The sequence below is a fragment of the Grampus griseus genome (genome assembly GCF_964374135.1).
Source record: "Grampus griseus genome assembly, chromosome: 16".
Classification (NCBI taxonomy): domain Eukaryota; kingdom Metazoa; phylum Chordata; class Mammalia; order Artiodactyla; family Delphinidae; genus Grampus; species Grampus griseus.
In genome coordinates, this window is record NC_139010.1 from 83655587 (window position 1) to 83667117 (window position 11531).

Below are 11531 nucleotides of genomic sequence, written 5' to 3' on the forward strand. Positions count from 1 at the left end.
TCTACCACCCAGACCTTCTCCGTTCATCATGTCCTTGTCCTGTCCCCATTGTCATCTGGAATGGTGACAAGCTTTTACTGCGCCCTGGTTGGGTGTTGGCCAAAGGGCTCAGCCCTTGCAGTCCAGTCCCTCTGGCACTGCCTCGGTGGCCCCAGCCTGTCCCTTTCCTGTCCGTGCGCCGGGTGAATGGCTCCCCTGCCTGCACTGCACATGCCACGTGGACCCAAGAGGCACCGGGTACACACAGGCGTCCAGTTTCCCCAGCCATGTGGGTCCACCTGTGGACCATGAGGTGACCTGAGAACAGCAGGGATGAAGCACTAGGGAGCAGCTCTTTGCCGGCCTCCTGTATGTTGCAAAGGCCCCGGGGACATGAGCCTCTGCCCTTGGTTTCGGGTCTGTGAACCGGTGACATTGGTTGTATCCTGAGCTCCAGCTGATACTGGGCCGGACAGACCAGTTTCCATCTCGCAGCCTGTCCAGGTGGCCTGGCTGAGCCAGGCCCCTCGAGCCCTGGGGCACGTGCCCTCCTGACTTGGCTGGGAGGGAGGTATGGTGGTTCTCACTCCATCCAGATGGCCTCGCTCGCTCTTCCTCTCTCTCTCTCTCTCTCTCATTAATTCCTGAAGGTCTCTGAAGCCTAAATCGGGAAAAAACAGAGGGTTTGGAGACAGGAGACTTTGTTTGGCATCGGGCCCTGGTCCTTCCAGCCTTGTGACCTTGGGCCGGTCACCTGCCCCCTGCAAACTGAAGTGTTGTCACCCGAGAGAGGGGAGCCAGATCCAGCACAGAGCCCCATGGGTCGGCCAGACAGGATCCTGTGACAGGTGTCCCTCGACCCTCCGGTGCCACATGTGAGTGAGGCACGATGCTTATCTGCTATTTGGAAAGGTGTTGGGTATTCTGCTCGCTGAGAAATTGTATTTTAAGAGGTGGTTTCTGAGGAATCTTGAATCACAAGTGATGTTCACTTCTGTGCTGAAGTAGTGACTACCCCGATCTTGTCCGGAGCCCCATCCTTCCGACACACCCACACTAAGTCCCAGATGCTTGGTGGTTCACCGCAGCCTCGACCGGGTGCCCTCGATGTAGAGATAGGAAGGTGAGGAAAGCACGGCCTTGGCTCGTCCTCAGAAAACCCAGAGTCCTTCCAGGGTACAACAGGAGACCCCTGGGAGAACTCCCAGGGCAGGCTGTGCTCAGGAGTGAACGCTTGGGCTCCGACTGGATGGCCAAGTGGGACTGGCCGCGTTTTCTCTCCACCCCACATCGTAAGCTCTTGGGGTGTAGGGCATACTCCACGTGGCTCCACGTGGGGTGACACAGAGCAGATCCAGGGCGTGGCGGGTACGAACCAAAACTCACTGCAATCCCAAGAGAACGTGTCTCTGTTGGCCGCCCTCAGCGGATCATGACTGCAGACCTAGAAATCACTGTGGGTTCCGCCGAGGATGTCCCCGGGTTAAGCCTCAGCTGGACTCAGAGCTGACGGGCACCTGCTGCTGTCGTGGGTCCACTTTGCCAGACCCGGGCGGTGGGGAGACCGCGTCTGAGTCTGCACGGGGTCCAGAGCCTATCCGTTTGTCCCCAGGCCGGGGGCTGGGAGCCATGTGCGTGCTGGCTCCCCAGACCCGGACCAGCAGCCCCGCTCCCCGTGAAACCCACAGCCCTATACTGGGGATGACAAATAACCAAAAAATCAATTTGTAATCTGATTGGAGGTTTTTGATTTCCTCTGATGAGTTTAAATTTCATTAAAAGCAACCTTATTCCAACATAAAAGGAATCCTTGAAGGGTAAAGCAGGGGATTGTCTCACCGAGTATAAAGCATCCCGACTCCTTTGTGTGATTTATTCATCGCGTTAATTGTGAGGGCCAACCCAGGGTGTCCGTTGGCAGCTGTGCCGTTATCAGGGCCTGGGATCGGCCGGGCGGGCTCAGAGCACAAGGACTCACATTCAAAACTCGCTCTCTGGCATATTGACACTTGAGTTATCAACAACTCTTATTATCTGCTGGGAGGGAGCTGGCAGCTCCTGGGGACAGAAGGAGCCACAAATCCCGCTGCAGCCGCCCCTCTGCATTCTCTTAATTGTGTGTATTCTCTGGAAAAAGTGATCATCGCAGCCTCTTGTCTTGATGAGAAATTGACATTTTCTGAGGACTTCTCTGGGTGCCGGGCGGGGAGATAAGGCCGGGGCTGTTTTGGGGGAGGGCGGGCGCCCCTCCTTTCGGGGGCCTCTTTATTGCCCCCGTTGACCCGCTTGATGAGTATGGATTTCATGAGGTCTTTTTCAGCATTTGAACTATAAAAGGTTCAGAATGACACCACCCCTTATAGACAAAAGATAACCTTGCCCTTTGAATATATCGATTCTTTATTAACTAGGCTGTTTAATGCAATGAAATGAGGCATTAGATTGAAGCCCATTTCAAGTGCTTTGAATAATCTTTAAAAGCTTGGAAGACCCTGGAAGGTGGCCTGACAGTAATTGGCACACATTTGGCGAGAATGCAGTTCTCAGTTCGGATTCAAAACACAAACATAAAATAATTTCCCTCCCCGCTGGTCACAGGGCCCAGGCGAGCAGCTCAGAGCGGCAGCCCCTGCCACGCCCCTGAGCAGGCATCGCTGGCACCGGCTCAGAGTGGGGAAGGAGGTGAGGTTGGTGCCCAGCACGCAGGGGAATTGGGGGGGGAGGGGCTGGCTGCAGCCTTGTACCCCATGAGCCTCTTTCTTCGCTGTCTCTTTAAGGCTGAAACGAGAATGCAGTCAGAGAAACCTGATTGTCATTGACAGGAGAAAAAGGTATTCACAAGTTTCTTTATGTTTTGGATAATCATTCCCTGTTTTGCTCAGCAGAACAAGTAATTAAGATGACATTTGTGAGTACTAATTTGGATCACACTTATGTGTATGTGTTGGAGAGCTGCAAGCCAAAACATGCAAAACCAGCCTTTCATTGAGGAGCAAATGAAAACTACAGAATGAAACGGAGTGGTGCTGCTGAAAAGGCACAGGAGCTGAGCACAGCTGCAAAAATCAGAGCCCCGGTGCTGACGGCGCATCTCATTAGAACCCTGCCGTTGGCCACACCTCCGTGCGGCCCAGGGGCCGGCGCAGTGCATGGGGCCTGTCACACCATGGCCGTGGACCTGCCGTTGGCGACGGTGTCCCTCAGGTCAGGGTTCAGCGGCACTGGTGTCCGGAGCCCTGGTGCCTGCCCGTCCAACCGGAGCTTTCTGAGCTGGATCTTGTCCCGGTGGAGCACGGTGACAGGGACAGAGGAGCACATGTCTGGAGTAGCCAGAATGCTTGCCCTCTACCTGCCAGTCCTCCAGTTCAGAGGCAGGGGCTGAGGCAGGAGGGCCTGGAGCAGGGGTGGGGGTGACCAAGCCCCCAGCGAGTCTCGAGACTGTCTATGGGCCACAGTGCTGCTGTGGCCCCCAGGTCTGACCCACAGTCGTGTTCCCATGTGCCGGCGGGCGTGCAACACACGTACAGGTGGCCCCTCTGGGGACCAGAGGCATCTGAGTAACTACAAGGAACTCTCCGTGCGGCTTAGATGAGCGTTTGAGGGCAGATAACCTTGGAGAAGGTTCTTCTATGAACCATTTTCATCCTGGCCAAGGGAGCTCTGGGAGTGCAGATCAACCCCACCCACCCGGCCAATGTAACTGTTGCGTGTTGAGCAAAGCCATTTTAATAATCAAAACAGATCAAATTACCCAAAGTGAAATTCACAGACAAGAAATACTTTAATTAAATATTGTGTAAAATGAACATTTTTATACAGTTAAATATCTGAAAAAATGTACAGATAAAACAATCTTATTGTAGGGTTTTTAACAGTAAAATCTACCATTTAGTGGAGCGCTCAGTTTTGAGACGATGAAGCCATGAGGGCGACTAATTAATCTAAAACACAAACCAAGTGCAGGGACAAGGAGACTTGCGAATGTCCTTAACGTGTACACGTGAGCTCATTTTTAGGTCAAACCCTTACTTATACAAAATAAAACGGAGGCAACAGAGTTCCAGAGTGACTCCTCAGGCTGGTCGCAGGGCCAGAGTGTGACCCGCTAACCCCTGGGGACGTTCTGATCCTTTGATTTAGTCCCTTGAATGGACACTTTCTTAAGTCCTGCATTGTTTTGTTTTGGTTTCTGTCAAGAAAAATTTTTAAAGTCCCTCCTTTTTGTTTTAGATTTGATTTCTGCTGCAGTTTGCAAACCGTTTGCTGTGCTGTGTCTGCAAAGGGAAAAAAGAAACGACCCTCTTGGTCTCACGGCAGGTTTGGCACTAACAGGTACAGTGTCTGAAGGAGGTCATTATCCAGTTTAAAAAGTACAGACAGTGCTGCTGGGTTCTGACCACAAAAAACGTATTGTTAAAAAGGAATTTTAAACGAGGGGTGATTGTGGGTCCCCTGAAACCTCTCTGAGTCGGAGGTGGGCTTGGGAGGACACAGGACACAGCAGAACCAGATGCAGAAAGGAGCGACACAGGGGTCTCCGGGCGTGCGCGTGTGCGTGTTTTACACCGTAAATCTCCAAATGAAATACTGATTAACAATTGTGGGGTAAGCCTGTGATCAAACAGCACAAAGGTTCTTTAAAGAAGTCCACTTTTAAGGCATCAGAGAAGTTAATGTGGCAAACATTTTCATTAAAACATCAGAAGTAAATTTTATTTTAAACTTTAGGCCTCTGAATTTTTCCAGTAAACACAGTTCAGCTATGTGGCAAAGTCATGGGTGGCAGCTGAAATGACTTTTTACATTCTACAAAAAAAATAAAACAGAAGGAGGACACAGCCCCAACGGTGTCGCCTCTTCGTGGCCGCTCCACATGCACGGAATCTACGAGGGTTTGTCACAGCGGGTGGCACCGTTTTGTTGTGACTATACAACGAACTTTTTTTTCTTCAAAAGTATTTGTTCAGATAACTTAAAAATAATATAAAAATAAACAATGAATTTGACTTTTCCTCAAAAAAAAAACAAAAAAAGGACGGAAAGTCTAAACAAACAATAGCAAATTTTGGAAGTACAAATGAAATGCAAGGATGTTGGTTCACTGAACGAAACAGATCAAACAGTTCTTGGCTTTAATGCTCTTCCCCAGCATCACAACACCAGGCCATGATCAAAAACCAACGCAGACAAGAAAAAAAAAGGAACTGAAAATGGTGGGAAAAGCAGTGTACAAAATTTCAAAGATAAATACAATATTTATAATTGATATGTTACAAAATAAAGTCCCTTAGCAACAGCAAGTGTTCATGGAAAAGTAAGTAAGTGTTGAATGGAGACCATTTTATTCCTTATAAGACGCATAAGGAATAAAACTCGTTTTTTTCCCCTAAATATTTAAGTGGATCTGAAAAAAATTCAAGACAAGTGTATAAATATTTAGCTACAACTTTGGCAAAATCACAAAAGTCTACAATTTTATAACCACATACAAAACACATCAGGGAAGAAGGATCTAGAAGTCAAAAGGACAATTTCTGGTACAAGAAACATGGACCTCACAGTAGCCTAAGAATGCAATAGTATACAGTGCTAGCAAAAGTTGAAAAAAATGTCGCAGATCACACTTGCTTAAAACAGGAAGCTCTAGCAGTGGGAGAATATTTTAACCAACAGACAGTAGCATTTTTTTTTTCCTCTGTCAGTCAGTGTGCTTGTTGAAGGCAAGAGAATTCAATATCAAAGTTACAATTTCTAACTACAATAAGTTACAAAGTTCCGTTTCATTAAGATGAAGTTAAGCAACGATAAACCCTCCCTCCCCCCCTGCCACCCCAATTCTCCTACTCATATAGTCTTCCTTTCTTCCAGTTTGATGGCTCAGACCTCCTTGGCCCCCTTTTGTCACCACAAAAAAATATTTCACATTATAGAGATACACAACCATTGTGAATCTAAGTATGAGTACAGAAAAATGTCTGGAGGCGTTTTTCATCAGTGTTTCATGATCATCAAAATGGTGCATTCACAAAGTTTCTCCCAACACATAGCAAGTACTAGACAGAGCCAAGACGGAGTCAGAAACTTTATACAAAATAGGCATCGCTTTGTTCTCCTTATTCTTCAGGACTGAGAAATGTGAAAATATGAGAAAAGTTCAGTCAATAAAATGGAATTGTTCATGAAGAAGTACGTCGTTTGTGTGTTGATTCTTAATAGTTTAAATAAAATCTTTAAACAAAGTCTTTTGTAGCATTTCAACCGCTGCTGATGTACTGAAGACACGGTCTCCATCAGCACCTCTTATGTACTAACGTGTCCCCTGAAGTCCGTCCTTGGATGCTGGGCGCGGCGGGAGGTAACAAGCGCCCCTCACATTGGCGGGACTACCAGCCCAGACATAGCTGAAAGAGAGAGGGGGCAGGTCAGGGGCGCCTCTCACCGGGGTGGGGGGCTAGGGGGGGGCCCCTCCCTGGGCTTCGGTCGGCAGTGACAGTGGGTCTGCACAATCTCCATTAACCAGCCGTGGGCTCGGTTAAGGCACCTACTTCAGGGGGTGTGGGGTGCTCGTGGGGGACAGGTCCCCGGGGTCCTCGCCTCAACGACCTCACGTGGCAAAGGGAAAGGCTCTGGCCTTTCCGGGTGTGAAAGGGCCGCTGCCCACACACGTCAGTGGCTGGCTTATAGCAGACGGAGGCCCAGACCCCCCCCAGGAGGCCACCTCCGTCGACAGATGCCGAACCAACCCGGTCACTTCTGTGACGCCAGCCAAGGCCAGCTCTCGGGCTGCTGGGACCCGGGCACAGCTCTCGCTCCCTAAGTCAGTCAAACTGGACACACCTCGGGTTCCCCTCTGCTCTCAGCCCCTGCCTTGGACCTTCCGCTGATCGTTCTGTATCGTAATGGTGAGTCGCGGACCTGCCAAGATCAAAGCCACTCACAGCCCACCTGGTTGCAATCTCAGGGCCAAGGGCCCTCAAGAGACACAAGTCACGGCTCCACCGTAGGGAGCGCGTCCTTCCTCTTCTTGGAGGGAAAGAGAAACTTGGGCCAAGATGCCAAGTGCAGCAGGTGCTTCCCAGTGAACTCTGGGTACAGATGTCATCTAAAATCTTGTAACTTTAGTGTTGTTCAATTTTTGTCAGAGTGATCATTCTCATTAACTTATGTATAACATATTAATACGTCTGTTCACGTAGTGATGGGAGCTTCAATTTCTCAGTTCATTAATTTCAGCGCTATTAATTTATCTCCGACTCACCGTTACAACTTTATGGTTTGGAAGAGCTGTGTGTGTGCACACGGCTTACGTGGCGCCACCTCTCGATGGGCCCTGGCACCGGGTGGACGGCGGGCGGGGCCGTGGCACCCGGCCACCCGCCTCTTAAGTGCCTGTGGTCTGGTGACCGCTGCTGGCTTGCAGGCCAGTCGGCGGCCCTTCGGGGCTGGGCGTCCCTCTCACGCTAACAGGTGTTGTGCAGACAATTATTTCAAATCACTGATACCTTTCCAGTTCCTTTTTTGAGCATTAGTTCATCAAAGTGAAATATGCCACCGACTTCACAAAAGGGCCAGTTTGTCTTCTCCACGGTAGCGTCCTCAGCACCCAGCAGAGAGCCTGGCACATAGTAGGCGCTCAGTAAATACTGGTTGAATGGATTCATTTTTTTAAAGGAGTAACTGGATTTGGTTTTCACCGGGAGGAGCATATACCAAAGGTGGTGTCTGAAAGAGGCCAGATGACGGCCACTTAATTAATTTCAGAGCCTGTGGGCCTCAGTCAGTCACCGAGAGCCACGTGCAAGCTCACGGGGCCTAGGGGCCCTCACGCAGCCCCGCCTGCCACTCGCACCACCGGCCACTGCCCAGAGGTCCCCAGCACTGGGCGGGCGCTGGGTGCCCGCTCCGCGCGGCCCCATCTGTGGGCAGCTGTGCCAGGCGGGGCCTCCCGCTGCCCTTGGGCGGGACCTTCTCCCTCTCGCGTCTTTGAAGGAAATCTCCTGGAAAACCAACTCCCGTGCAGCACTGGTGCACGCACAGCCCCGGGTCTAGGTGCACGCGCCCTTCCGAGGACAACGCAGCCTCGTGCGCCCCGTGGTCCGTTAGACCAGGTTGCGAATAAAGGCTCAGGCTCGGGACAGTGAGAACGGGCCAGTTTCGAGGTGGGCGCTGCAGGCGGCACCATGACCCACCACCCCAGGCCTGAGGCTGTCCCACTGCCTTGTGAGTCAGGGGAGCGACAGGCTTGCACCTGCCCACGCTCTGGGCTGAACGGGACGCAACCTGGGCCCCGCTGCCTTCACCACGGCCCGGTTTCCTTCCCTTGCAGGTTCCACTCCCTGCAGGTATGGGCCGCTTTACCGTGAGGCCACTTAAGTCACGTTGGAAGGATGAGGAAACGGGTTTCATCCACCAAGAGGAAGAATCCGGTTGTGGGGACTGAACGAGGGGGGGGTCGTTTCCGGGAGCACCGGGTTGGGGGGTGGGTGTCGCACTGCGGCAGACGAAGGAGAACATGCAACAGCCAGGGCCGCCCTGCCGGCAGCCCGCGGGTGGGCCCGGGGGAAGGTCGGAGTTCCCGCCCCCCAGGGAGAGCCCCTCACTCCAGCCCTGCGGCCCAGCCTGGCCTGCCCCGGGGCCCTCCGGGCGCTCCCAGGCCATGGCCTCAGGCCAGCGCGCACCCTCACCTTGCAGTCCGTTCCCGTTGGCGCTGGTGCAGGAAGGAGGAGGGGAGGCTTGGGGCCGGACCACGGGCGCGAAGGCGCTCTTTTGTTTCACTGCAGAGATGACATTGGCAGGTGAGAATGAGAAAATGCCGTGTGTACTGCTACAGTTTGAAGGGAGGGTGACCGAAGAGGCTGCCATGGTAGGGCTGGACGGCACTACTGCAACAAAGCAAACATGGTCAGGACGCGCGACGCCGGGCACGGCCACACGACAAAGAGAGCTCCAGGGCCTCGCCTGGAGCGTCGGGCCAACAGAGCAAGCACGAGATGTTTCTGGCTTGGCCACTCTCTGGATAACAGGCAAACTCTCGCGTTGGACTTTTCGTTTCCAATTGGGCGGCCCCATTTGGTGCCGATTTTGTTTGGGTTTCCAATGTGACCGCGTGGGGCCCGTTTTAGGTCAATTTACTGTCGTCACGTGGACGCCCAGCCTCCAGAGCCACCCTTCCTTTTATCCAGTAGCTCACACCACAGAACATCCAAGCAACGCACACATTTGACTTTGCAGCGAATATGAATCTGTGTGATGACGGGTGACAAAAACAGACACTTACTGCCGTAGGGAGAGTTAGCGGAGGAGCCATTAAGAAATCCAGGCGAGCCCGGGACCCCTAGATTGGCCACGGCGCCACTTCCATATCCGTTCATGCTAGTGCTGACTGTGCTGTAATTGGACTGCTGGGGAGTACTGCTGGGGACGTATCCTCGCGGGGACACGCTGCTTGTATTGCGACTGTAGCCGACTGTTAAAATCCCCCCCCGGCCAAAAATAACATGATTATCAGGGAGAGACACTTGGGGGGGGTTTCCCCGCAAACCTCTATCATCTATTGAACGCTTTTAATTGACCGTATGCTTTCCTCCAGCCCCAGCGCCTCTCGCCAGCTCAAATAACCTTGTCACGCCAGCCCTGCTCGAGCATCCTCGCCGAGCCCCGTCCTGTCTCCGGCGGCCTCGGCAGCCGGCCCAGGCGCACTTCGATCTAACCGTCAGCGGCTTTCACGTGCCTCTTTAGAAGCAATTATCAACGGCGCGATTCCTGGGCCGTCCCCCCGCGCTAGGTGAGCTTTCGGCCTCTGCAGACCTTCAAATGCCACGGCTGACAAGGAGAGCTGTTTGTGGCCGTAAGTCCCCAGGAAAGGCTGTTCTGAGGCCTTCATGTCTACGGCTGCTATTTCTGTCGGCGTGGGGAGGGGAAGCAGGAACCTCGCTCCCGCCGTGGGGTGAGGGTGAGCGGAAGCCGAGCGGCGTACGGGGAGGCGTTTTCTGAGATCACGGCCTGCACGGGCTTTAGAGCGGCCGGAAAAGGATAAGGTGCGGGCGGGGAGCCAGCGCTTCTCTCCGGGTGCTCCTTCCAGTCTCAGAAACCAAGTCCCACCCCCGACCCCTGTGCAGCGCATCCAGGAAGGGTCCGCGGCTCCCTACGTCACAGCTCTCCTAGGGCTTATCCCAGCCTTTCCAGGAAAGCAAAGCCCCTTAGGAATCAGTTCAAGGCATCGGCTAGCAAATACCAGCAAAGCCGCGTGGCAGCCACTGTGGCCGCTGCCTCAGCTTCCTGGGTTCTCTGAGCATGCTCTGCCCGAGGGCCTCTCCGAACAAAGCTGCAGAGCCCGGGGCGCTGCCCACGTCCCCGCCGGCCTCAGGGCACAGTCAGCTGCAGCAGCTAAGTCCCACCATCCCAGCTGGGCGTCTGGGGAAGGGGCGGCCCGCGCGGCGTACCTTGGTCGTTGGCTTGTGACGTCTCCGACACGTTGACGGCTAGCTGGCTGCTGAAGGAGTTCACACCCATCATGCCTGTGTGTGCGGGGGTGTTGCCCAGGGTGGGGATCTGGTTGTGATTGCGAGGGACGCTGTACAACGCCTCGGCGATGTCAGCCGCCCGCTTCAGGATGATCTCCTGGGGCGGAGGCGGCCGTCACACCCAGGCCAGGCCGGCCCCCTGCCCCCAGCCCACAGACCCCCCCAGGGGCACAGTCCCAGCGCCCTCCACCCGGCCCTGCTGGGCAACCCGTAGGGGCACCCCACCGTCGCTTGGTCCAGACTGTGACAGAACGTATTTTTTAACGGGAAAAGAACCGCCCTCAGGAGAACACTTTAATACCCCATCTGTTCCTCCTGCACCCACGGCGCAAAGGCCCCTGAGGGATGCACGGGGCCAGGGCAGCACGGAAGGCACTGGGTTTGGGGTCAGAGGCACGGGGCCACATCCAGAGGGAAGTCCCCCCGAGTCTCTGTTCCCCAGGGACCCCCGAGCCCCAGCAGCCCCAGTCTGCCCACCACTGAACCCACTGGACGGGCCGCGACACGGTTCTTCCTGGAGAGAGCCCCTCTGCCTTGCATTGCCGGCACCGACTGGTAATTTTCTACTCGAAGACGCAGTGGGAGGGCACGAACGGGCGGACAGAGGCTCCCCCCGTGGGACGCTCGGGAGGCCACGTGTGCCCAGGAAGCCCACGCTGGAGCCAGGCCAGCTGGCCATCCAAGGTCGCGGTCACCCTGGCGGGGGTGGGGGTGGGGGGGCGGTGAGTCAAGGTGCCATCGCCTACCTGGTTGTTATGGGGCATCCCGTACAAGGCTTCCACGAGGTCGGCCGCCCTCTTAAGTAACACTTCCTGGAGGAAAAGCAGAGGAGGGATTTCACGGGAGGAGCCAGAGAGGCTGCTCTTGCGAGAAGGATCCGCAAACTCAGTTACATCTGCAGCGAGGACAGAACCCACCCAATCCCTCCCACCTGACTGACCCCGCGCGGAAAGAAGGCACGTCTGTGGCGACGATGGTGCCCGTGGTTTTCAGCATCGACTCCTCGTCCCTCGTCCGGACAGGCCAGCG

General features: G+C 54.2%; 1 protein-coding gene across 6 annotated transcripts in view; it reads right to left on the reverse strand.

Moving 5' to 3' along the window:
- Positions 1 to 3736: 3736 nt before the first annotated feature.
- Positions 3737 to 11531, reverse strand: part of EBF3 (EBF transcription factor 3) — a gene marked incomplete at its 5' end in the record, with an annotated part of 116950 nt that continues 109155 nt past the window's right edge. For 2 of the 6 annotated variants that reach the window (XM_082673258.1, XM_082673263.1), the window contains 6 exons: positions 3737 to 6380; positions 7482 to 7594; positions 8664 to 8861; positions 9257 to 9445; positions 10422 to 10599; positions 11249 to 11314. In XM_082673258.1, the coding sequence (XP_082529384.1) occupies positions 6363 to 6380; positions 7482 to 7594; positions 8664 to 8861; positions 9257 to 9445; positions 10422 to 10599; positions 11249 to 11314 (762 nt within the window). In that variant the 3' untranslated portion in view covers positions 3737 to 6362. The remainder of the gene's footprint in view (positions 6381 to 7481; positions 7595 to 8663; positions 8862 to 9256; positions 9446 to 10421; positions 10600 to 11248; positions 11315 to 11531) is intronic. The other 4 variants (XM_082673260.1, XM_082673262.1, XM_082673261.1 and 1 more) reach the window with 4 other exon arrangements.